Below are 25,209 nucleotides of genomic sequence, written 5' to 3'. Positions count from 1 at the left end.
AGAGCCCACTCTGGGCCTGGCTCCCTACCACACCACCCAATTCTTGTCCCTGGCCCTGGGCTCACTCCACCTGGGCTCTGCCCTTTGATCACAACCTGAGCCCCCACTCTCCAGCCCGGCATGCTTTCCTGTCCCCACAAGGACCCCTCTCCAGCTGGAGGGCCTTGGTCTCAAGGTTGCACAACAGCATGGCATCTGAACTGAGAGCCCCTGGGAAGGGCAGGGGAGGAGAGAGGGGAAAAAGTGTTTGCTCCCACCACCCTCCTTGTGTGTGGGGGGTGGTCAGCTGCCGCTTTAAATATTTGCCTAAGCATCGAGAGTGTCCCAGGAGAGTGAAAGAAGAGGAGGGGTGTGTAGGTGGGGAGAGGGGAGCAGGGAGAAGTGTCCTCTCAGCTTGGCCTCAGCTGTGTGCAGGTGCCAGATGTAGGAGACAGCCTGCCTGCAGTGCCCCCCGGCCCCCAGAGCCCCCACTCCTGCCCCGTCGTCCCGGCAACATTGGGATTGATTGGCTGACTCACGCGTACTGGGCGCAAGCCAGATGGGCCGTGGCCAGCGGGAGAGCCAAGAACTGCAGGCATCTTGGAGTCCCTGCGGGCATCTCGGGGGGCTGTGTTGCCCAGCCGTGGGGCTAGTTCTGAGCAGGCACTGTGGGTAGGGCTCCCCATCATCGCTGGGTGCTGGGAAAGGGGTCTCTTTCCTCAAGAGAAGCCTCTGCTCTCCCGGGTCCTCAGTCTCCCTCCCTGTAGCCCTCAGGACAGCTCGCAGGCTTCCTGGCTTCTCAAACCCATTTTTGCTGCTTGGGGGCTGGGGAAGGGCGCCTTCAAGTTCCACAAGTGACCTTCAGATGCTGCTCGCACCAAGCTGCTGGAGGTCGTGGGCTCTGTGGAGAAGGAGGGGGGGAGCGCCCTTTAGGCGGGCATGCCCAGCCCTCTGCTGCCCTTACTTAAGCCATTTCTCCCTCCCGGGAAGCCCACCCCCACCCCCTCTCCACCTCTCTGAATGCCACCCACCCCAACAGGCCGAGAGCCAATGGCACCTGTTCTGTGACCTCACCCCAGCCCACGGTGCCCTCCTGCCTCTGAAATCCTCCTCCTCTCTGCGGCACCTTCACCTGCCGTGTAGCACACACGGGTGTTCTTGTCAACCATGACATGGGTGCTTTCTGTGGTCCCATCTTCCCAGCCACACTGGGGCCCTGGGAAGGAAAGGGACATACTTTCTCCAGGCTTCTTTGAACATGCCACCAGGCAAGGAGCATGCTCACAGCTGACGTTTAATTATATTCAATGATAAGACTCCATCTTATAATGATAAGACAAGAGCGCAAGGGGCTCTTGTCGATCGGTGGGTAGTTCATTGCTTCAGTACGTGGAGGTCTCAGGGCTTCTCCTGGCCAGCTCTGGGGCCCAGAGTGAGTCATTATGCTTTTTAAGGCTTCAGTATGTTCATCTGGGACATGGACCTGGTACTGCCTGTCCACCTCACTGTTGTGAGGATCCAAGGACATTACAGGTGTTAAATCCAATCGTCGTCATGATCATCATCTACTGCATCCCCTGGGGCACCTCTTGCTAGCTAAGAATATGACCCAGACTCCCCCTTTCTGTCTGTCTCTAGGTTACCCCCTCTGAGAGCCATAGCGGATGGAGAGCTCCTGGCTGGCCCCCCCTTTTCTGTGTGCCTCCCCTTTCCCCACCCAGCCCTTCAGCTGCAGGGAACGGGACACGATTCACTCTGCCCTTTGTGTGCTGGGCAGAGCTGTGCCAGGGACGGGTGGGGACGGTCGCCCAGCTGCCCCAGCCACTCTCTCCACCCCCTTGCTTCCCTCCCCACATGCTGGCATGAGGAGGGCGGCAGGGCAGCTGGACGGGCAGTAGCCAGTGGACATCAAAGGGCAGGGGCATCCCTGGCTGGGAGAACACAGACTTAAGCTCAGACCAGAGAATCCCCTGCTGGCAGAGGCTGGGGACAGCTGGGGAAACATCTTAAATGCAGCAGTCTCGGTTCCCTGGACTGATGTGCAAAGAACCCAAGACTGGGAACCCCAGCACCTGACTGCCAGGCTCCCTGTGCCCTGTACCCATGAGCTCTTAGGATAGTCACCCCTGCCCCAGGGAATTAACGTGGTATAGAACAGCTGTTCTCAAACTTTGTGGTTTCAGGGCCCCTGGACACTCTTAAAAAGTATGGAGGACCCCAAAGAGCTTATGTTTATGCATGTGGGTTCTATCTATTGATATTGACTGGGAAATTTTTCCATTATTATTAATTTATAATAGCAATAATAAACTCATTATATGTTATGACATAAATCACATACATTTCTAAATGAAAATAACTATTTTACAAAGCCCAAAAGAAAACTAGAGAGAAGAGTGTCCTTGCTTTACATGTTTGCAAATCTCTTTCATTTGGGGCTTAAGAGAAGACACATCCTTGTAGCCTCTGGAAAATTCCAGGGCACTTTTGTGAGCTCTTGGAAATAAAAGGGGAGAATAATGGCTTAACATTATTAGGAAAATTGTTTTGACCTCAAAGACTCCCTGAAGGATTCTCAAGGCCCCTGGTTCCCAGGGCCACACTTGGAAGACCCTGGTGTAGAAGGGCAACTGTGAACGTGGAAGTTGGGCAGAGTGGGCTTAAATCTTTGCTCTGCCATTTTTTTTCTTCTGGTCCTACAGGCCTCACTTTTCTTGTCTGTGAAAGGGGATTAAGATCACCTACCACCAAGGTGGGGAGGATTAACCACAGACAGAACACAACACACTGTGGATGCAATGACAAACTTAGCTGTCCCCTTTTGGGGGGGCCTCAGTTTCCTCATTTGTTATAAAGGGCTGCACTGGAAAAGGTCCAAAGCGCTTCCCAGCTCCAACAGGCTGTGGTTGTATAGCGAGAAATGTTCCAGAATTCCACACGTCCCACTCCCGCTCCAGCGGCTACATTTCCCTTTTCAGCTCCTGTCGACACAAAGGCACATTCTGTTCAGCTGCCCGTGGAAACACGTGTGAATTCAGAATTAAGCACATGCGAGACTCCTCCGAAGACACCCTTGTGCTTCTAATCTTGCATGCCAACCTAGATATGCATATGTCACTCACAACAGGCACATGGACTCCGCTTAGAGGACGTGTGGCCCCATGCAAAGACATTCAGGTCCACAGAGGCACATGGCTCCCTAAAGCCCAACGCTTCCTCAAGGCAGCATGTGCCTGTGCCTGCGGAGACAGGTGAGCACCCTGCAGAGACAGGTGTGCACACAGCGTGCCAACACCCGATGCACATGTACACGCGCACACACATGCACTCACGCACAGGCACACAGGGTGGCCCCAGAGACAGCCCGGTAGGGCACAGGGCGGCCATTCCTCCCCCTTGGCTACTCCCAGGCCCGGGCCTCTCCCCCCGCGCCCCCGCGCGCGCCCCCGCCACCCGCGCCGCAGTCCGCGTCCACCCAGCCCGGCCAGCCCCGGCTGCGGCTGCGGCTCCAGCTCCGCGCACCTCGCCCGAGCCGCTCGCGGGAGCGAGCAAAGGAGGGGACCGCAGCCGGTGGTGCCCGAGGGCAGGAGGAGTCTGCTCTGCGCAGCAGGCAGGCGGCCCCTGGCTGCGGCGGCAGCAGCTGCGGTGGCCCTCCGCCACAGGAGCCGTGGGGCCAGGGCCCCGGCCACCAGCGAGGGAGAGCTCGTAGGAGGCATGGCGCGGCTGCCGGCCAGGCGGGGCCCCGGGCTGCTGACGCTGTCTGCGATCGGCTTCTGCCTGATGCTGCAAGTCAGCGCCAAGAGGCCCCCCAAGACGCCCCCCTGCCCGCCCAGCTGCTCCTGCACCAGGGACACCGCCTTCTGTGTGGACTCTAAGGCAGTGCCCAGAAACCTGCCCTCCGAGGTCATCTCCCTGTGAGTGTCCAGCCCTGGCCTGGGGGGGCGGGGAGGGAGAGGAGGGCGAGAGCATAGGAGTGGATGGGGAACCCCTGCTCCCCCTCCACAGCGTGTGGGGACCGGCAGGGCTGGGGGTCCTCGGGGCTGGAGATGGCAGGCAGGGAGTTCTGCAGCCCGCAGGCACAGCAGCCATGGCTGGGGAAAGCACGAGTTTGCAGCCAAGCATGAATCATCACCACCATCAGCATCCCTGAGACCTACTGTGTGCCGGGCTCCAGACTGGAGGGGTTGTTTACATGAGACATGGGCCCCTGCCTGTGATGTCATACCAAGGGCAGAAGGGCTCCTTGTGGGGGAGGGGGTGGCAGCAAGGGGGTGGGAAGTGAGCTATGCCTTCACAGCACCCTGGCACAGGGCACACGCCTGCCGCTGGCCAGCCACTCAGTGCCCAGCCTGGCCCGCCTGTCACTTGCAGCAACTGGTCTCAGGGGCCCACCTTGCCTGCAGGGCCACAGAGAGGCTACGAGGTCCTTGGGAGCAGTACGGTAACTCCCCACGGCCATCGCCCGTCCCTCAACAGCACCCAGCACATGGTGGGTGTCTGGATGGTGATGTTGCGAGTGACGGGTGATGGAACCTTCTCTTGGCTGAGAGGGGAGCAGAGCCTGGGGCCCTGGAGTTCTAGGAGGCAGTGAAGTTGGGAGGAGAACGGAGGGACACACAGGTGGAGGCAAGGCTGGGGACACAGGACGTTTCCAGGGCGAGTGAGTACAGAAGCCACTGCCTTGTCCACCCCTCACTGCCCCAGCACAGTCCCTGCAGGCCCCCCACAGTACTGACTTGGGTGTCCCCGCAGGACCCTGGTGAATGCCGCCTTCTCAGAGATCCAGGATGGAGCATTCTCCCACCTGCCGCTGCTACAGTTCCTGTATGGATGGCTCTTGTGGACGGGTGGGGTGGGGTGGGGGACGGTCACAGGGGACAGATCCAGGGCTGAGGAGGAGGAGTGGATGGAAGCAGCCTCTGCAGATGAAGATGCAGGTGTCCCTTACTTTTGCTCCGATAGGATGTGCCACAAAAGGTGGAGTAGCCTGGAGTCAGGAGGAGCAGGGGGTAGGGGTGGCACTTGTGAGGAGAGCTAGGATTGCATGCAGCAGCCAAGGAGGGGGTCTTTGGGACATGGACTTGGCACCTCTGGAGACTCAAGGGAATTGTATACAATAGCTGGGGCCAGTGCCAGAGGGTGCTCAGGGGGGGTCATCTTAGAGACAGGTGACCCTAGAGATCAGGTTTGAAGAAAGCGCTGGGGGCTGAAAGGTAGGCATGGCAGGAGGGTCTGGAATTCTATAAGCAGACACACCCTTGGGAGTTCTAATTCTGCCTCTGTCTCCCCAGGTTACTCAACTCCAACAAGTTTACGCTGATCGGAGACAACGCCTTCACAGGACTGTCGCACCTGCAGTACCTGTGTGTGGGAGGGAAAGACAATGGGAAAACAGGAGGGAGGAGGGAGCCCAGGCCTAGGGTGCAGGGGCTGAGGGGGGAATGGAGTGAGAAGGCTGGGGGAGGGGAGGCTGGGAGGCGAGAGCCCTGGAGTCCTGGACTGCAGGACCCAAGCAGAATGCCACTTCATCCCTTCTGCCTACACCATCCTGCCCAGCCCATCACGGCGGGCTTGATGATGCCAGACCCCGTGTGGAAGCCTGTCTCAGAGACACAGGCTGCAATCTAGGCTGGGGTGTGGGGAGACTGCTGCCTGGGGGTCTGGGGTCCTGATTGGCAGCTGAGGCAAGTTCTGTTTCCTCCAGCTTCATTGAGAACAATGACATCTGGGCACTATCCAAGTACACCTTCCGAGGCCTGAAGTCCCTGACACACCTGTGAGTACCTCCCACCCCATACACACACCGCACCAAAGCCCCACGTCTCCTGTGGCCTTTGGCCTCGGTCATGCTCTTCAGGTGACCTGGGGATCTCTCTTGCAGTTCACTGGCCAACAATAACTTGCAGACACTGCCCAGAGACATCTTTCGGCCCCTGGACATCCTAAATGACTTGTAAGGCCTGAGTCCTACCTCTTCCAGCAGTGCCATAGGGGAAGGGGGCGGCGTGGGAGTCAAAATTGGGATGATCAGAAGCTCTCGAGAGGCTGGCAGGGATCGGCTTGGGTTGAGGGGGCCTCTGAGAAGGCAAGGTTGAGATGGTGGCCTTCCAAATGGGGGTTCCTCTCAAAATGCACCTGAGACACCATGTGCGTTATGTCTTAAAAACATGTGCTTTGTCAATGTATGTTTGATTTGAACCTACATTAAAGTCCTATAACATAGCCGCAATCATTTATTATTTATTATTTACACAAGAAAATAAAACCCTCGGATTATGGGAGGCTTGGAGGAACAGGGGGGCAACATACAGCTGTGCAGGTTGCACACTGCAAAAGGCATCTGGCCAAACAGGTGAGCAGGGGCTGAAACTGAGCCCACACTCTGCTGGCCAAGCCTGTGTCTGTGGGGTTTTGTCCACCAGGAGGGGACTTTTTCTCTAATTGGCACAAAGATTCGTGTGAACAACTCACAGCAGCTTTGATGGGATCTACTTCTGAAAGCCTAGAGGGCCTGGGTGGGCGGAGACCTGAGAGCCTGCCCCGCTCTGTGCCCCCCTCCCCTGCCCTCGTGATCCAGGGATCTGCGGGGCAACTCGCTCAACTGCGACTGCAAGGTGAAGTGGCTGGTGGAGTGGCTGGCGCACACCAACACCACGGTGGCGCCCATCTACTGCGCCAGCCCACCTCGCTTCCAGGAGCACAAGGTGCAGGACCTGCCACTTCGGGAGTTCGACTGCATCACCACAGGTAGGAGGTGCCCCTGCTCTGGGCACCAGGCCAGGCCTCTCCCAGGGGAGCTTTACAGCCGCCTGAACCCCCACCGTGCCCCAACACACCAGCCTCAGCCGTCAGGCACCCATCACCACCCAACAGGCTCTTCCCTCCTCCCAGTGGACTTGAGTAACGCCCGCCCCACACCTCTCGTCCCCGCAGATTTCGTGCTGTACCAGACCCTGCCCTTCCCCGCCGTGTCGGCTGAGCCCTTCCTTTACTCCAGCGACCTCTATCTGGCTCTGGCCCAGCCAGGGGTCAGCGCCTGCACCGTCCTCAAGTGGGACTACGTGGAACGGCAGCTGCGAGACTATGACAGAATCCCAGGTACCTGTGCCCCACCTGGCGGTGCTGGCCTTGGCTCCGGGATTGGGAGGTTGGGTTCCATCTTGCAACCCCATCGCGCTCCTGTAAGGAGAGGGATAGATGAGACACGGTCTCTGCCCACAAGAACCTTCCAGTCTTTGAGGGAGGCCAGTTGCACACGCAGATAACGCCCACACAGTAGGTAGGTGCCAGCAGGGACATGTGAACACTGCGCTCCAACAGCACAGAGGACGAGCTAACCCCAGGCAATCGGAAGGCTTCCTGGTGGAGGGGGCTGCCTAAGCTGCATCTTGAAGGATGAGGGGGAGGGAGGACTCAGAGGTGACACCCAGGGTCCTGGCTTAAGCAACTGGGTGGGGCCAGGGACATAGAGGAGGAGATAGGAGTGGCTGTGAGCTCAGTTTTCTATCTACCGAGTTGGAGCTGGATCTTGAAGGCTGAGAGAGACTTACCTAGGAATAAAAAGGAAGAGTATTTTGGCACAGGGAATGGCATGCGCAAAGTCAAGAAGCTGTGCAGCAGCTTAGTTTGTGTGTGTGTGCGTGTGTGTGTGCGCGTGTGTGTAATTCACAAGCAGCTTTTATGACTACCGCATAAGGACCAAGGTGGAGAGTGGCAGGTAGACCAGAGATGGGTGAAGGCCAGGTCATTGACAGGGTTTGAGAAGAGCACATGAACTAGTCCAGTCTGCATTTTAGAAAGCTTCCTGTGTAGGAAAAGGCTAGGCATGGGGCAAGACATGAGGGCAGACCAGTAGAGGCGTTTGTGCCTGTCTGATGGAGGGACGCTGGGGTGGTAGGTAGCAAGGACAGCAAGAGGGGAGGATAGAGAGAGAGATTTAGAAAGGATTGAACTGACATAAGATAGAACAGAAAATTTACACTGCCCTGTATCCATTAAAGAACTTAAAGTCGCCAGCCTGAGCAAGAGAGAGACTCTGTCTCTACTAAAAATAGAAAAATTAGCCAGGCGTGGTGGTGCATGCTTATAGTCCCAGCTACTCGGGAGGCTGAGGCAGGAGGATCATTTGAGCCCAGGAGTTTGAGGTTGCTGTGAGCTAGGCTGACGCCACTACACTGCAGCCTGGTGACAGAGCAGAGTGAGATCCCATCTCTGAAACAAAACAAAACAAAACAAAACAAAACAAAACAAAACAAAACAAAACAAAACAAAACAAAACAAACTCTTGAACTAGGCAAACATCCAGGTGTCATTTTGGTCTACCTGGGATCTGCTCAAACTCTTCCTGCCTCCCCTGCCTGGTCACTCGCCAGTGGGGTAGCTTTGGGCAAGTCACTTACTCTCTCTGAGCCTCAGTTTCTTTCTGTGTCAAATGGAAGAATAATGGGGTACTTCTCAGCAGGGTTAATTAGCACAGCAATTACGTATAATAAAAATTTGATAGCTGACATTATGGTTAAACATCAGTCAACATCTAGGGACACCTATTTTGTGCTTAGTGTGAGCCTGTATTTGAACCCTGGGGGCAAGGGTGGAGTAGGGTGATACTGAAATTGACTGTTAGCTGTGAAACAATTAGGAAGGGCTGAGTGCTTGGTGGGTGAACGTCAGTGGGGGTGGAACACTACAGGAGAGAGCCTTGGTCCTGGCCCAGGTGTGGAGGGGACCGATCTCCTCCTCCTCTGAGCGGGTGGGCTGGGCTGGGAGCTGCGGGCCTGCCTGACGGTGCCGGCTCTGTCCTGGCGCAGCCCCCTCGGCAGTGCACTGCAAGCCCATGGTGGTGGACAGTCAGCTGTACGTGGTCGTGGCCCAGCTGTTTGGTGGCTCTTACATTTACCACTGGGATCCCAACACCACGCGCTTCACCAAGCTGCAGGACATCGACCCGCAGCGCGTGCGCAAGCCCAACGACCTGGAGGCCTTCCGCATTGACGGCGACTGGTACTTTGCCGTGGCTGACAGCTCCAAGGCGGGCGCCACCAGCCTCTACCGCTGGCACCAGAATGGCTTCTACTCCCACCAGGCCCTGCACGCCTGGCACCGTGACACTGACCTTGAGTTTGTGGACGGCGAGGGCAAGCCCCGGCTGATTGTGTCTAGCAGCTCCCAGGCGCCTGTCATCTACCAGTGGAGTCGCACCCAGAAGCAGTTTGTGGCCCAGGGGGAGGTGACCCAGGTGCCCGACGCCCAGGCCGTGAAACACTTTCGTGCCGGCCGAGACAGCTACCTGTGCCTCAGCCGCTACATCGGCGACTCCAAGATCCTCCGCTGGGAGGGCGCGCGCTTCTCCGAGGTGCAGGCCCTGCCCTCCCGGGGCTCGCTGGCCCTGCAGCCCTTCCTCGTGGGCGGCCGCCGCTACCTGGCGCTGGGCAGCGACTTCTCCTTCACCCAGATCTACCAGTGGGACGAGGGGAGACAGAAGTTCGTACGGTTCCAGGAGCTGGCCGTGCAGGCCCCTCGGGCCTTCTGCTACGTGCCTGCTGGGGACGCCCAGCTGCTCCTGGCCCCCAGCTTCAAGGGACAGACGCTGGTGTACCGACACGTGGTGGTGGATCTCAGTGCCTAGGGGCATGCCGAGGCCTCTGGGCTCCTCAGGGTGGCCTCTGGAGGCTGGGTGGGAGCCTCCATGAGAGGTGGATGTGCCGGTGTGAAGACACATGTGGCCAGCCTACGCCTGTGCCCTTGCACACGCACACCCTGTGGGCACGACACACACCATGCACTGGCCCAGGGAGCCATTTATCATCTCTGTAGTCAGCATGAGCACCCGTATATGCACCAGGCACGCCCAGGACCCCTGGCGCCCAGTGTCCCTCTCCCCACCTGCAGGCCCCCTCGCTCTGCTTGCCTGCTTCGTGCATATTGGTGGTGCCAGTGGGGTGCTGGGAGGGAGGGGACCCGCCTGTCCTCAGCCTTCTTCTTCTGACCCTCTGGTCTCTCCTGTCGGTGCTCCGGGTGTTTGCTTACCTGCCCGTGTTCCCTGCTGCAGCCTGTGGCTGCGCTGGGTGCACTCACCCCTGCCTGCCCTTCTGCATTTCCACGGCTGTCTACACTCCTGTCGCTGTACGCTGTACAAACAGGTGAAGGCGTGTGTGCACACATGCATATTCAGCGCAGTCTGGAGGGGCCTCCTCTGTTACCTTGCCTCTGTGCTTGGAGGGACTGCAGTACCTGGCCCTCCTTTGCCCACCCCCATGTGCCCACTCTCAGCTGATAAGGATGGGGATGGTGGTGCCAGCCTCGAGGTGCCAGCTTGGCCTCCTGGGAGCAAAGCCCCTCTGCCCAAAGCAATAATAACAACAGCCCCGGCAGAGCCTGGGTGCTCTCTCATGCTGTCCGTCTCTGTTGTCACTGCAGTTTCCTTTGTCACCCTGAATCCCAGCTTACCTGTGGACAGGAGGGTCCCCCCAGCTGAAAGCCTTTCTGCTTTTCTTTCCGTAGCTGTTGCATCCTCAGGCTGGGACCATCCCCTGGTTCTGGCATCTTTTGGGATGTGGCTCCTTGGGTGGGTACAAGAGTTGGCCAAGTTCAAGTGCTGGGAAGCTGCAAGCACCCGAGCCACCTGGGAGAGTTGCCAGGACTAGACTTGGCTTGAGGGCGTGTTGGGGCCCTGGCACTGCCTTTCAGAGGACGGGGTGAGGGGCCTGTGGGCACGCCCCTGGAGCCAAGTGTCTGCTGCCCCCTGCCGTATGCCGGGCACGGACGGCTCTGAGACACCAGCCTGGTGCAGAGGGAGCCGGCAGGGGTGGCCCTGCCCTGTGCCCAGATTGTGTGCCGCTCCTTGTGGCAGGATGCCCAGGGCGCTGGGGGCAATGCTATGAATCACTTGCTTCAAATAAAAAGTTCCCACCCATTGCAGGCTCTCAAGTGTCATGAGGGTGTTTTGCTGAGAACAGAGGGGGCCCAGAGGAGTGGGCACCCCCAAGGCCAGCTGGGGCTGGGCTCAGGAGTTCACGGTGATGACACTCAGGTGCTAGACCAGTGTGACAAGTCTCCACCACTGGGGCTGACTCACAGCCCAGGTGTTCCTTCCTGGAGATCACCGTCTTGGGGCCCACCAAGACTTAAGTCTGCCCCTCTGCTGGGTCAACTCCAACCAGCATGGCCATAGACAAGCTTGGCGGTCCCTCTCCTCTTCCCACCAGTCCCCACTCCTCGGCTGGGCAAACCTCTGTCACTGCTGCCACCCTCCACCCTGGGTGAGAAGTCCTGGGTCACACCTTGGTCCCTCTTCTCCCCATATTCTATCAGCCACCAAGTCCTTTCTAGTCTTTGTCCCAAAGTTTTTCTCGATGGGTGCTTTTTGGTTTTGCCTTTTCCCTGCTACCACCTTTGTCCAAACCCTCGCCCATCGCTTCTTACCCTGGGTCCCTCATGCCCTTCCCTGCCCACTGCTTCTCACACCCTTCCAGTCTAACCTTCCTATAACATATTTCATCATGCCATCCCCTGCTCCGGAACCCGCCTTGGCTCCCTGCTCTTCCAGCAACAAGTCCACAGCTCTCTGCCTGACAGAAAGGTCATCTGGGACCTGGTCCCACTTTATGCACCCAAGCCCCTGTGGGCAGGCGGGTCCCTCACCATCTCTGAGAATGGAGTCAAGAGAGCCCATGTCAATGGCAGGGACAGGGGGAGGCAGCGGTCAGGTGTAGGACCCAGGCCAGGGTCAGTGGGAATGACAGGGTCTTGGGGAGAGCACACAAGCACTGAATGGCAAGATGGGGTGTTGTTGGACTTGGGAACCCCTCTTCTCCTTGGCGGCCCCTCTCCCCCATGGACTTGAGTAAATGGAATCCTTTTGTAGCCTTGTGGAGGTCAGTGACAGTGTAAGGGACAGGAGATGGAAACAGCATGCTGGCTGTGTGATCATGGGCAGGTCATGTCCCTTCTCTGGGGACATTTGCTCTCCAGGGCCGCTTTCAGCTCTCACATGTCACAAATGCCCTTCATTTCTCTTTCAGTGACAGACCTGTGAGCTGCTAGCTGGGCACCAGGGATTGGGACATGACCTCACAGCCAGCCAGCGGAATAGATGACTAGGGAGAGTGTTGTGCTGGTTCTGGAGTCTAGATAATTTGAGCTCAGTCCCTCCACTTGGCATGAGATTTCAAGCAAGTCAACTGATTTTTCTGAGCCTCAATTTCTCCTTTAAAGCAGTAACAAAACCAATTTTTTGGAATCCTGATTCTGCCAGCTTACTGGCCGGGTGAAACCAGCTAGTAACACTTAGCCGAGTTACTTAGCCTATTTATGTCTCAGTTTCCTCATCTATGAAATGGGTATAATCAAGATACCTACCTGGGTTATTTGTCATGAGATTTAAATGCATTAAATATTTATACATCAATATATGTAAAGCCCTTAGAATAGTGTGTCTGGCATATAATTATTGTATTGGTCTGTAGGAAGATGAGAGACACAAACGTGGCTCAGAAAAGGGTGTTTTGTGCGGGAGAAGGTTGATCTTTGGGGAGAACTGCTGTCTGTGGGTGAGGGTTCCTTACCCACCCTCATTCTCAGAGCCCCTGTGCCCAATATCTTACCTGCAGCCTTAGGTACCCAGCCAAACCCCCCAACCACTCCTCACGATGGGTGACTCATCTGGGTTTCCACTTCCTCAAGCAATGTTCAAGTGCTCTTGGCCTAGCAGGTGCCCCCATCATCCTGGAGAGGCCTGTCCTGCTTTTGCAAATGGGACATGGGCTCTGTCCTGCGCCTGGTAGAAGTTGCCAGGGAAAGTGGGTTGAGCCTTCCAGACACATTGGCACACTGCTGCCCAGCAGAAAGATAAATATTACTTTGACAGCTGCTTCCCCCAGGGGGGTAGCTCCTCCGAGGAGTGGGAGATGTTTCACTCCCTTGGCCCCTGAACGCCCGGCTTTCTGCTGTGTGCCTGCCTGGTCACCTGCCCTGGGGCTTGTCCATGTGTCCAGAGAGCTGCTTAGCAACCCAGTGTAACTGGGTGACTGTGTCAACAGCTCAGGACCAAAGGCTGCAAGAGGCAAGGTCCACTCACTTCGCCAAAGCCAAGGAGGGTGACACTCTTTAGCTGCCAGGCTCGCCCCCCCCCCATGCTGAGCGTGCGGTAAGCAACATCCTATGCCTTAGCTTTCCCATGCACAGGCATTGGGACCAGGAGTCTCCATGTGAGAGACTGTCCCAGCTGGGTGGGCTTAGGGTGGACACAGAACCCTGCCCAGGGAACAGGATTAGAGAGAGGCCTGGGATGCTGGGGTCAGGCACACGCGGCTCCAGAAAGCAGCCAGCGGGGAGGGGCAGTTCTGCAGCAGGCACCAAAGGAGCCGAGGCTCACATGTGCATGGTTACCTCCCCAGCCGTGGACGTCCCCTTCCTCTTCTACAACTCCCCTCTCTTCCCTGAGCTGGGCCCCTATTCAGTCGCAATCTTCCTCCTCCTAGGAGACGCAGGACGCTTTTCACCTAGAGAACACTGTCTGTGCCTAGAGATGGATGGTGGCTGGGACCTCCCTAGGGGATCCTCAGCCCCTGGCATGTCTAGTTCCCACGGTGTGTGTTGGGGGCTGGGTGGATGTGCGGGGGAGGTTAGGAAGGGAAAGGGGGAGCTGTGGGGCCTCGGGGGAGTTTCTCCTGCGGGTCGGTTTCACTGCGAGCTCTCACACCCAGCAATATCAATAAGGTTGATGATAATAATTAAGACCACATAATCACTGTGTGTGTTTATTTGTTTCCCAGAGCCTCCTTCCCCTGGCCCATCATTACCTATTCCATCCTTTCAATAGGTGGTGGGTGTTTTAACTACGGCTCTAATAAAAAGTAGTAACTGCCTGTGTTTCTGCCCCCACAGCCCCAGGCAGCTCTACTCGTACCCTCTCTCCAGTGCAGGGTTGGGGGGGACAATGTTCTTTCCATTTTTGGAGGGAGCCACTGAGGCAGTAGGCTGAAGATGTCCCAAAGAATGAAACCCCACACAGCAAGTTGTAGCAGCAGCAAAGTTTGTCTTCTTTTTTAGGGCCTTTACTCCTAGAGGAACTTCTCCAGTTCCATGTCCCCCACCAGGGCCACTCTCAGCTGGCCACTGCTGATCCCTCAGAAGACTGATTGAGGCAAGCATTTAGCCATGGCCAGCAATAATTACCACTGGGTGACGTGCGCAAGTTACTCTTCACCACTGAGCATGGCCTTTCCTAAATGGTAAAAAGGATCTTTGCAAAGATTAGGGCCCTGCGCACAAAAATGCATTACAAATAGCAATTAATACTATTAACAACGTATCCCACGGATACATGCACTCTTGACTCAGACGAACAGGTGGAATTTCAAACTTCTGGAGAAGGTGGCATGGGAGCTAGGGTGGTACCCACAATCTCTCGAGTCACCACAGTCAGCCTGCCCAGCTGTGAGGGCTCTGGAGAGGCGTCCCGGAGAGAAGTGAACCCCTGAAGCCCACTGTTGGGGTGACGAGTCTCTCAGGTCCTCTCTCCCCCACTCCTCCCTCTTTTCTCCCTTGCTCAGTAGCAGCCTGGAGGTATTCACTGATCTCGGTGACTCAGGGATGTAAGATCCGGACTTCCTTCCAGCTGGCACCTGGGCCTGCAGGGGGGACCCCCATTCATCATCCCACTCATTTCAAGCCCCTTCCCATTTTACCGAGGGAAAAATGAGGCCAGAGGGAAGGACACTGGGAGAAGCCAGTAAAGAGCCACGAAAACTCTGGGGTCCAGATTTCCTTCGTCCCCTTCTACCTCCCAACCCGGCTTTCCGTTGCCGCTGCGCACACCCTAGTCTCCCCACTAGCAAGGACGGGCCTTCGCGCGAGTCCCGCGGCGCATCGCCCCTTTAAGGGGCGGGCCTCGGGCCGCCGGCCCCGCTCCGCCCCCTCGGCCGCACTGCGCCTGCGCCGCGCGCCGGAGCGCAGGGGTTGGGCAGCGCCCAGTTCCGTGCAACTTTCAAGTGAGTTGCAAACTCCGCCCCGCGGCCGGCGGCGGCACTGTGAGCCCGGACCGCGGCGACCCGCACGAGCGAGGCCGCGACCGCCACCCCCGCGCGGGACCAGCAGCGGCGCGCGGCGAGGGCCGGACGCCCGGTTCTGCGCGGCAGGAAGTGCGGATCGAGCAGCAACTGCCCGAGCGCCCACCGGTGCCCGCTTTCTACCTGCTGGGCCGCCGCGCCCCCGGCCCGCGGGCCTTCGCGTCCTCCAGGCTCCCGGGACTGCGGGTCGCAGCCAGCGGGCGGCGGGCCCCGCTCCGCCAAGGGGCAGCCGGACCACCCCACGGGTTCCCGCACCTCCGCTGATCCCTGCGTCCCAGCTCTGGCGTGAACGTCCCTCCGGGCGTCGTCCTGGGGTTGTCCCCAAGGCTGGCAGGATGGTGTCCTGGATGATCTGTCGCCTGGTGGTGTGAGTATGGCCGCCCTCAGCCCCTCTGTCCCGGGGTGCCGTCCCGCCCCAGGGGGGAGCGGGGAACGTCTGCTGGGATAGGGAACTTCCTGAGAGCCATCGCACCGCCCCCAACACTGGCCGCAAGGGTTAACGGACCTGCACGCGCCTCTTGGGTTTGCAGGCTGACCCCTCACCCCCAGTCTCATTGGCTGATGCCGCCCCCTCCCATGCACATCCACATGCATGGTGCGCGCGTTCACACACACTCACACACTGTAAACACGCCGGGGCGAGGGCCACAGACCTGCCTCCAGCCCCTTGGCAAACACAAAGTAATATGGCACGTTGTGGGCGGAGAATCCAGGTGCCTGCTTCCCATCTGAGCTGTCACATGACTCACCACCGCCCTGGTCTCAACCTCCTCACTCAGCCCTGCAGCTCACCTCTGAGAACTCCAACACCTGGCTCCAATATTCCTGTCTGCCGTCTGGCAGTGCCAGGTCTGGTGGCCCTGGGCCTGCATGCCCATGGGAGGGGGCAGTCTGGTGCTCTCACCCACTTTGTGGAGCGGCTGTGCTCTGGCTGGATCAGGCACCCATGGGCCACCAGTGCAGGCCTGGGCAGGCTCGGGATGTTTGTAAACATCGGGGTGGGGTGGTGGCCTCCAGGGCACTGACTCAGGCACAGGTTGTGCAAGCCAAGCGGGAAAAACAGGGCGGGCACTGCCACCTGGAACCCCAGTGGGGGGAGGCGGCCACCTGGGTGGGGGGGCATGGTGTCCCTCACACTCTCATGGCTTCTCTTCCAGGCTGGTGTTTGGGATGCTGTATCCAGCTTACGCCTCCTATAAAGCTGTGAAGACCAAGAACATTCGTGAATATGTGAGTGCGGGGGCAGGGCGGGGTGGGGGTGTGTTGCAGAACTTGGTGAGGTGGGGAAGGCCTGAGCTGGGCTCCCCCTCCCCCAGGGGCATGGTCGTGTGGCACGTGCAGAGTGGAGTGCGGAGGAAGAGAATAGGGCCTGTTGGAGTGGGTGTGGACGGAGGGCAGGCCACGGGGGTGCCTGCGCAGGATCTTGTGGGTGAAGCCATGGGGGTTGGGCACTGTCCAGCCAGGCGGTGGAGGAATGCAGCAATGCCACGGGGCAGGCTCTCGGGAGTCTCTGGGCTGGGCCGGCTGGGCATGGGAGTTGGCAGGCCCCGTGCTGACCTCCGCGTGCTCTGCCCCACAGGTCCGGTGGATGATGTACTGGATCGTCTTTGCGCTCTTCATGGCAGCAGAGATCGTCACGGACATCTTCATCTCCTGGTATGGGTGCCGGGGGTCGGCAGGCCATGGGGCAGGCTTGGCCCCACCTTGGCCTGGCTCCCTGGTTCACCTTGCCACCCCCCCACCCATGCTCTGACAGGTTCCCTTTCTACTATGAGATCAAGATGGCCTTTGTGCTGTGGCTACTGTCGCCCTACACCAAGGGGGCCAGCTTGCTTTACCGCAAGTTTGTCCACCCATCCCTGTCCCGCCATGAGAAGGTACCCCAGGGGAGGTGGGGAGGGAGGCTTAGGGGTAGGCATGAGGGAAACAGCCCTGGACTGGGGTTCAGGATGCTGGGGACACCTGGATTCTCATCCCAGTCCTGCTGCTAAGCTGTGGGACCTTGACAGGTCCTAGCCTATCTTACCTGCCGGGATAATCAAATGGGGGTACATGTGGGTGACCTTTGAGGGTGGAAGTTGGTTTGGGATGGTGGGGTGGGCAAGTGGGTGGGAAGCCCTGCTCTCAGTGTGTGTTCTGGGCCTGGATCTGTTGCTCCCAGGCACTGGGTGGGGTTGGGCTAGGGAGTGTGACAACTGGTGGCTTCTTAGGGTCTGCAGAGGAAGAGGGACTCTGGCTGTGTGCCTGAGCCCCCGCTCTTCCCCTGGGTCTGCAGGAGATCGACACATACATCGTGCAGGCCAAGGAGCGCAGCTACGAGACCATGCTCAGCTTTGGCAAGCGGGGCCTCAACATTGCCGCCTCGGCTGCTGTGCAGGCTGCCACCAAGGTGCTCTGGTCCCCGGCTTCCACCCACCCCTCAGTGCATTTCGGGCCTGTCCAGCTCCTCTGCCAGGGAGCCCAGAGTTAGCAGCTGGGGAGCAGGGTGAGAAGGGGAGGTGTTGGCAGGAGTGCAGAGCTGGAAGCGCAGACCTTCCTGGCCCCAGCACTGAGCGTGAGCAGCAGTTCCTGCTCTCTTGGCCTTGGTTTCCTGTTGGTGCCACAAAGGCACAGGGCCAGAAGCTTGCTGGGTTGCTTTCAATGCTGAGTCCCAGCTGCAGTGATTAGCCGAGGGTGGGCCCTTGATTTACGAGGGCAGCTTCCCTGCTGAAGCCCCTTCCTCTAGCAGCCCCTCCATCCCTCCCTCTCAGAGTCAGGGCGCGCTGGCTGGCAGGCTGCGGAGCTTCTCCATGCAGGACCTGCGTTCCATCCCTGACACCCCTGCCCCCACCTACCACGACCCCCTCTACCTGGAGGACCAGGTACCCCGCCGGCGGCCACCCATTGGTGAGTGGGCAGAGGGGCCCAGAGCCGTTCCGAGAGGGTGGCATCCCCCATAGGCTCATGGCCACCCCAGGGCTAGGGGAAGGCCCGGCCCCAGGTCGTCAGCTTTGCGTGCCCCAGCCTGTCCTCCACACAGGGTACCGGGCAGGGGGCCTGCAGGACAGTGACACAGAGGATGAGTGTTGGTCGGATACTGAGGCAGCCCCCCGGCCACCAGCCCGGCCCCGAGAGAAGCCACTGAGCCGCAGCCAGAGCCTCCGTGTGGTCAAGAGGAAGCCACCAGTGCGGGAGGTCAGCCACGAGGACAGGACGGCCTGGGGGAGGGCCAGCGTGCCGGTCTCCAGCGCACACCTCTCACAGCGCCCCGCTCTCTCCCCAGGGCACCTCGCGCTCCCTCAAGGTTCGGACAAGGAAAAAGACTGTGCCCTCCGACATGGACAGCTAGGGGCTGCAGCAGCTGGCCCAGTCTTACCTCGTGCACTGCAGGGTGCCTGGGGCTCCTTGGAGGGACCTGTGGCTGCACATCTGCACCAGCCGCCGTGGCCCATCCTCCGGCTCCTGGTGGACAAGGGCCAGGCCGATGCTGGCGGAGCCACGTGCGGGGGCGCACCCACGGCGTCCCAAAGCAGGCTGGGCCCCGGTCCTATTTATTGCCTTTCGCAGCCCTCTACATTCCCCACATGTGGGACCATAGCACCCCCTGAACCCCTGCAAGTGAAACCAAAAGTCCAGCCTGCTGTGTTCATTCCTTCTGTCCTTCAAAGTACTTGACAGCCTTTTCCAAGGCCTGGTGTGTGTGTCCTGGTTGTGTGGGGTTTTTTTTGTTGGTGAATGAGGTCAGGTTTGTGAACATTTTGATAAATAAAACACATAAAGATGTTCTGTTTCTCCCAATTTGTGTCCCCACTCCTCACATCACACCCTTGAAATTCAACAGCCCACTTTGGGCCAGTCCCGGGCTAGGGCTAGGGCAGAAGGAGACAGTGCAGCGAGTGCTGTCATGAACGCTCTTGGGGAGCTCTGAGAACACAGGTGGGAGAGCGGGACCGGTCCCGAGGAGGAGTGCAGAGTCCAGGCAGGGATTGGGCCTCGGCAGGAAGATGCAATTGTAGAGAAACCTGTAGGAGCGACAGTGTGGAGGGGCTTCGGGCAGCATGTTAGTCCCGTGGGGATGTTGGAGCCATGCTCGGGGCAGGCCTGGGAAGGCTGTTTCCTTCATGGGCACTGGAACCCAGGTAGCTCCGGGTGCCTTGAGTTCAGCAAACAATTCAGGTAGCAGCAGCAGGGGATCACTGCACCTCCTAGCAGGGGCCACCAGAGGGCAGCAGCTGCCAGGATCTGGGCTGCCCCCGGCTTCCAGGTCAAGGCGGGTGGGGCTGGGAGACCGGCCAGAGCCTCGCCCTACTGGGGCCTGGCCGAGCTCAGCAGAGGCCTCCTGTGGCCCTCGCTGCTGCTTGTGGTCACTGATCCTTGGCCTGCCCCATCCACAGAGTCTCCTCCACTCTCCTGAGACCCAAGGTCTCTGCCTGTGCTGGCCGCGGTCCATGCCCTGCCCTAATCCCTGGGACAGCCAGTGCCAGCTCTACCTTCTCCTGCCCGGGATGCTGGTCTCGCCACAGCGCCCGGCTGCTCCCCTCGCCCACCTGCTTTCGATTAAGCAAAGAGGCGGGTGAGAGCGCAGGATGAGAAGAGGAGAAATGGGGTGGTGACCCGGAGTGGTCTGGGAGAGTCCGGATTAACTCTTGGTGTGGGATTATCCGGGTTTTATTTGGGGGCAGGCACTTAATCCGCCGGGATGATTTAGCTCCTTGCGCAGTGGAGCCCAGTGGCTTCCTGTCATGGCTTTCCTTTGCATCACGGTGTCATCTCCTCATTACTTCATTCAAAAAAATTATTTATTGGGCACCAACCAGGTACCAGACATGTTGCTAGATAGTGCAGGGGTACAGAGAGCAGTATTGCCAGCGCCCGGAGAGTGGCTGCCCCACCACAGACACTGCTCTAAGTCCCTGACATACGTTAATTTAATCCTCGTACCAATCTTGGGAGGCACATACTCTTATAATCTCCATTTTATAAACAGGAAAACAGGCACAGAGAGGGCAAGTGATTTGCCTAAGATCACACAGCTTGTAAGTGGCAGGATCAGACTTTGAACCAGCCAGTCTGGCTCCAGAGACTATGCACTTAGTTACTGTGCAGTGCTTAAGTAAATGAGATGTTTCTTGCCTAGGAGGCAAGGAAAAGGTATGGATCATTTGTTTTCAGATGATTTTCTTGAATCTTCCCCAAAAGCCTGTCAGCTAGGAGCTATACATACCCATTTTACAGATGAAAAACTGAGGCTTGGAGAGCTGCAGCAACTTGTCCACCATGGTGCTGCCTATGCGCTGGGGACCCTGTCTCTTAGTGCAGGAATTGCCCAGGCATTGCCTTGGTAGGGCTGGAATGGCAGGATGCACACACCCAAACTGGAGCAACAAAAAGAGATGAGTGCATGATGAATGGACAAAATGCAACGAAAAGGCAAAATAAAGAAGAGGGGCAAGGCCAAACGTTGCAGGGTGGTGAGGAAGATTTCACTCACCCTCATTCCCAGCATGGGTGCTTAGAGTGGGCAATGGTGTCACTTAGGCCCCTTGGCTGAGCTGGCGAAGCTTTGTGCTCTCTGCTCCGACAGTCAGACTGCCTCGTGGCTCTGCACAGCCCGGCATGTTGTCCCTCCGACCTCCGCCACCCAACTCTCTGTCCTACTCCCATCTGCCCTGGGAACCCCACTCAGGCATCACCTCCCTGGGAAGCCCTCTGTGAGCGCCCCCTCCCCTGGAGTTGCAGGCTCATCTCGGCTCTGGTTTTGTCTTGAGCACATCGTATTTTCTCCCCCTCTGTGCTGAGACTTCTTAAAGAACAGACTTGTATTTTACTCACTGTCCTATCCCAGTCTGGAACAAACAGTGGTTTACCCGAAGTGAAATGCTTTCGCAAGTGTGCGATTTGGTCATGAAGTCCGGCTCACTCCCTGACCTCCTCCGGGAAGCTCCCCAGACTTCCCCAGGGCGGGACTCAAAGTATCTTGTCATCGTTTGTTAACAAGCCAAACTCCCGGATAGTCATCCCACAGGGCCCAGCACAGGGCCTGGCACCTAAGAGGCCTCGAGGACTGTTTGCCGGTAGAAGAACAAATGCACTAAGCAACTGAAAGCTTCTCAGGGGTGGGGGTGGACTTTTGCTTTCTGTCTCTGTGCCCTGCACCACTTGGGGCCCACTGCAGAGCCTTCGAATTGCCAGGGTCTCTAGAGCACGGCTTTGGGGAATGGCTGTCCGCAGTTGTACGGGTTCCAAGGCATGCTGGGGCCAGAGGCGAAGGAGGAGCAAGAAGTCCAAGTTCTGGGGCATTTCTGGGCAAGCACATACGTGATCCTGAGGCTCGGGACACTGGGTGTCAGCTGGGCTTCCCTCGGAGCCGGTCCTGCCCCTCAGAGAACCACCTCTGAGACTTCGCCTCTGCCCCAGAGTGGTGGCCCTCTGCATGGAGTCCCTGGTCCTCCCTTCAGCCCCCCTAGCCTGGCCTTTAGCTCCTGCGTGGCATCCCCAACCTTCTTCTCACTGCCAGCCAGCAGCCTCCCCAGGCAGGGTCAGCGTGGCCAGCCCCCCGAGAGCTGCACCCCTCCGCGTGGTCCTGGGCTCCCTCCTCAGCCTCCCCACTCCCTTGTCTGCCTCCCAGAGCTCCTCCATTGCCTCCCAGTTTCTGGGTGCAAAGGACCCTCGATTCCTGCCTCCTTCCCCCCTCCTCCCACCATCCTTTGGCCTCTTCAGCCATCATCACCAACCCTCTGGGCCTGTGGCCCCCTGTGTCCTGGTCCCATCCCAGCCTCTGGCCTCAGGCAGACACTGGCCCCACTGCTGTGTTCCTAGCTGCCATTGCCTGGCCTCTAGTTCCCCACACCCCCTGGCCCCATCCCCCACCCACATCAGCCTGGGCCCCTATGGCTGGGCAGGGGCAGAAGCCTGGGCAGGAGGATGCTGCCTGCTGCTGGAGAAATCCTGGGGCCAGTGGGTGTGGGTAGGCACAGGGGTCCCAAGCCCAGGGTAGAGTGGGTGGGCAGCTCGGGTGAGCAGCTTGCGGGGGAGGGGAGGGGAGGTGGGGAGGGGTGCTGGGGAGGTGTGGACTAAGAAGGGGAATTAGGTCAGGGCTGTGGGTGGGTGGGCGAGGGGGGGTGGCATCTGCCACAGAGCTTCCTTCTGGCTCCAAAAACATCTCCACATTTCCCTTCCCCTCCCCCCAGGTCCTGGGAGAATTCGCCCTGGTATCCCCTCCTCCATGCCCCCCCCATTGCCACAGGGGTGGGGAGCAGGGTGGGGGGAGGCCAGCCTCAGCTGTCTGAAGGATGGAGGGGCTGGGAAGCAGGGCTAGGTGCCCAGACGGCCGCGTGTGTGGGAGGGGATGTCCTCAGATGCCCTCCACCCGGCAGTCCCCGCTCTGACGTGGGTGCCCCCCCTTTCCCCGCCCGGATTAGTGGCAGCTTGGCCTGACTCTCCGGGGCTCCTGCCCCCGCCCCCGCCTGCTGCCCTCCCCTGGGCAGGGGGCTGCTCCTCCGAGGGGCACTGTGCTTGCCCAGGTAAGGGGCTCTGGGGACGGCGAGAGGGCAGCCGGCTCGTGAGTGCTGCCGTGCCTGTCAGCACAAGTGTGTGTCAGCGTGTGCGTGTGTGCAGTGTGTGTGCCAGTGCGCCAGGGGTCGGCGCGGGGCTGGGGCTGGGCCCATGTGTGGCCGGGGGTGCTGGTCAGCTTGCCTTTGTCCACGGGTCTGGCATTGTGTCCACACGCTGTGTGGCTTTCCTTCTGTGTTTGTGTCTTTTGTGTGTCTCCTCAGTTCTGCTCCGTCCTCGGGCACAGAACAGCCGGCTGCAAGGACTCTGTGGGCCTGTGGCATGGGCTCCACAGCAGGAAGGGAGCGGGGTGAGGGTCAGGAAGGGGTCCTTTCCCCAGCCCGGCCCCTGAGAGCCCCTGGGGACTTCTGGAGCCTGTCCCCAGAGCCCGCTCTAGTCCAGGGACTGTGGCCTGACAAAGCAGACATGGCAAGTGGGGGTGGGGGAGAGGTGTCTGTCCCAATCCCCAGGGACAGCCCCCATCACCTTTGGGGATGACAGCGACAGGCCCTAAGGGCTCTGGACAGCCCAGGCTTCCACCCTGGCTGCTTCCAGGCCCCGAGCCGCAGGAATCTCCCCCGGATGCTCCCACAAGCTGAGGAGGGAGGCCAGAGGACACAGATGGGGGACCACAGGCACACTCCAGCCATCCCCGTCTTGGCCCCGGGAGCCAGTCTGGGGGTGGGAGGCCAGGCCCAGGCCACATCGGACCCTCCACAAGCGCCTGCCTGGACACACTGAAGTCCGGCCACCCCTAGGGGAGCTGGGGGAAGAAGGGAGTGCTAATAACTCAGCCATGTAAACAGCCCCTACCAACCCACCCCGCCACAGAGCTGGCCAACGGGGGATGCGCAAGGGTCTGGGCGAATCCATGCCAACATGGCCTGCGTCCTGCCTGGTGCCCATGCCTTGAGTCCCTTCCCAGGACCCCTCCTCCTCTCCTCGACTGGGGGAAGGCCCCGGCCCTTGGGAGGAAGGCTTGGGCTCTCCAGGGATGGTGGTGTGACTTAGGACAGGCTGGAGGCATCCAGAACCTATCCTTCCCATGGGATGGGAGAGCTGGGGGGCTGCTCTGTCCCAGGCTGGGAGAAGGTGGGCCGAGGGTGGCTTCCGCAGGGAGGCAGGGGCGTTGAGGGTGGGAGGTGGGTGCCCGAGGGGAAGGGAAGTGCCCGCTGGGCGTGTGGGTTTCTGTGTGAGTCTGAATCTGTCTGTGTGTGTCTGAATCTGTCTGTGTGTGTCTGTGCTCTGGAACCGCCCCCGCAGAGGAGCCGGGATGCTTCCTCGGGTGGAGGGCGCCCTACTTTCCCATTTTCTCTCGTGCTCCCTGCTTGCTCCTGGGAGCCACTCCCATGGGCTCCCCTCCAGAGCCGGCCAGAGCCGGCCGGAAGCACTAGGAACCCTGGGACAGGACAGAACCCCAGAATGCAGGGCTCTAGCGGTGGCGGGGGCTCATCTGGTCCCCATCACCTCTCTGACACTTGGTGAAAGGAGGGCCCTTAGACCAGGGATGGACTAGAGCCCAGGCCCTCCCAGAGCTCCTAAGGCATGGCCCTTAGAGCCCCTGGGCCCTGGGAGGGGGTTTGGGAGGGAGTTGGGGTGAGGGGTCGTGAGGATCAGCTTGTCTAGGTGGGGATGAAGCAGGGCAGGCGGCGGTAGGGTGTGTCCATGTGCCAGAGCTGGAGAGGACCAAAAGCCGTGGTCCAGTAAGCAAGGCCCAGCCGGCGTGGGTCAGAGCACCCATCACTGACCCGTGAGAACCTGACTGCCCCTGCCAGCTCTAGCACTGCCCCCTCCCAAGCGCCCCGCCCCAGCACCCCTGGGGGCACCCCGCCCCACCATGGCCTGGTCCGGCCCCTCCCGCCCTTTGCTCCAGTTCCCGGGCTTGGCACCTATAGTGGGGGTGCTGCCCGCCTGCCAGGCTCCGAGGCCGGGCCCACGGGAGGGTGGGGCGGCTGGGAAGCTGGCACGCTGCCCCGGGGGAGCCTCTCTCGGCAGGCGCCCGGGTGCCGCGGGGGGGAGGGGGGAACAAAGGGCTCATTCTCCCCGTGCGCAGCCGGTGGCATCGCCGGGGCGTTGGCGGAAGCCCCCGGGGCCTGGGAGGGGGCAGGCCCAGGCGGGGCCGCCGAATCACGGGCTCCTGTTTCCCGCAGGGTGCTGGAGGAGGAAACCGGCGGAGCAGCTTCCCCACTCTCAGTTGCGCGTCTGGCGATGGCGATCGGAGGTCCTGCTGCGCTCTCCGCCGCGCTCTCCCTCCATTAGCCGCGCTACGCGGTGCTGCGCCTTCGCTGGTGCCTATCTCCTGGGTCACGGGATCGGCCCCCCTTGCAGGCACGACCCCCTCCCCCGGCCCCTCGGCCTTTCCCCCCACTCGGCCACCTCCGACCCGGGGCGCGCGTTCCCCCCGGCCCGGCTCCGTCTCTCCCTCCGGGGGCACCCGCTCCCTAGCCCCGGCCCGGCCCTCCCCGCGGCGCAGCACGGAGTCTCGGCGTCCCATGGCGCAACCCACGGCCTCGGCCCAGAAACTGGTGCGGCCGATCCGCGCCGTGTGCCGCATCCTGCAGATCCCGGAGTCCGACCCCTCCAACCTGCGGCCCTAGAGCGCCCCCGCCGTCCCGGGGGAGAGCGAGCGCGA

The 25,209-nt window shown here is 59.7% G+C and overlaps 3 protein-coding genes across 3 annotated transcripts; all 3 read left to right on the top strand.

The window, feature by feature from the left end:
- Positions 1-3,448: 3,448 nt before the first annotated feature.
- Positions 3,449-10,891, top strand: LGI3 (leucine rich repeat LGI family member 3). The gene is made up of 8 exons (XM_012739262.2): positions 3,449-3,893; positions 4,732-4,803; positions 5,271-5,342; positions 5,684-5,755; positions 5,861-5,932; positions 6,557-6,726; positions 6,913-7,077; positions 8,787-10,891. Exons 1-8 carry the CDS (start codon positions 3,694-3,696, stop codon positions 9,602-9,604), a joined length of 1,641 nt encoding a protein of 546 aa, XP_012594716.2. The 5' UTR covers positions 3,449-3,693; the 3' UTR covers positions 9,605-10,891.
- A 4,050-nt stretch (positions 10,892-14,941) lies between these two features.
- Positions 14,942-18,809, top strand: REEP4 (receptor accessory protein 4). Its single transcript, XM_012739263.3, has 8 exons — positions 14,942-15,414; positions 16,205-16,277; positions 16,627-16,703; positions 16,804-16,924; positions 17,323-17,436; positions 17,798-17,933; positions 18,067-18,221; positions 18,310-18,809. The coding sequence occupies exons 1-8, from the start codon at positions 15,383-15,385 to the stop codon at positions 18,373-18,375; spliced, it is 774 nt and encodes a 257-aa protein (XP_012594717.1). The 5' UTR covers positions 14,942-15,382; the 3' UTR covers positions 18,376-18,809.
- Positions 18,810-24,616: 5,807 nt separating this feature from the next.
- Positions 24,617-25,179, top strand: HRURF (HR upstream open reading frame). Its single transcript, XM_075997134.1, has one exon. The coding sequence runs from the start codon at positions 25,070-25,072 to the stop codon at positions 25,172-25,174; it is 105 nt and encodes a 34-aa protein (XP_075853249.1). The 5' UTR covers positions 24,617-25,069; the 3' UTR covers positions 25,175-25,179.
- Positions 25,180-25,209: the final 30 nt, after the last annotated feature.

Source organism: Microcebus murinus, chromosome 24 (assembly GCF_040939455.1).
Source record: "Microcebus murinus isolate Inina chromosome 24, M.murinus_Inina_mat1.0, whole genome shotgun sequence".
Classification (NCBI taxonomy): domain Eukaryota; kingdom Metazoa; phylum Chordata; class Mammalia; order Primates; family Cheirogaleidae; genus Microcebus; species Microcebus murinus.
This window is presented reverse-complemented; position numbering and strand designations above follow the sequence as displayed.

Coding starts and splice junctions, on each gene's coding strand:
- LGI3 (XM_012739262.2), top strand. CDS start 3,694: ATGGCGCGGCTGCCGGCCAGGCGGGGCCCCGGGCTGCTGACGCTGTCT. Junction 4,804..5,270: donor CTGCCGCTGCTACAGTTCCT/GTATGGATGGCT, acceptor CTGTCTCCCCAG/GTTACTCAACTCCAACAAGT. Junction 5,343..5,683: donor CTGTCGCACCTGCAGTACCT/GTGTGTGGGAGG, acceptor TGTTTCCTCCAG/CTTCATTGAGAACAATGACA.
- REEP4 (XM_012739263.3), top strand. CDS start 15,383: ATGGTGTCCTGGATGATCTGTCGCCTGGTGGT. Junction 16,704..16,803: donor ACGGACATCTTCATCTCCTG/GTATGGGTGCCG, acceptor ATGCTCTGACAG/GTTCCCTTTCTACTATGAGA. Junction 18,222..18,309: donor GGAAGCCACCAGTGCGGGAG/GTCAGCCACGAG, acceptor CTCTCTCCCCAG/GGCACCTCGCGCTCCCTCAA.
- HRURF (XM_075997134.1), top strand. CDS start 25,070: ATGGCGCAACCCACGGCCTCGGCCCAGAAACTGGTGCGGCCGATCCGC.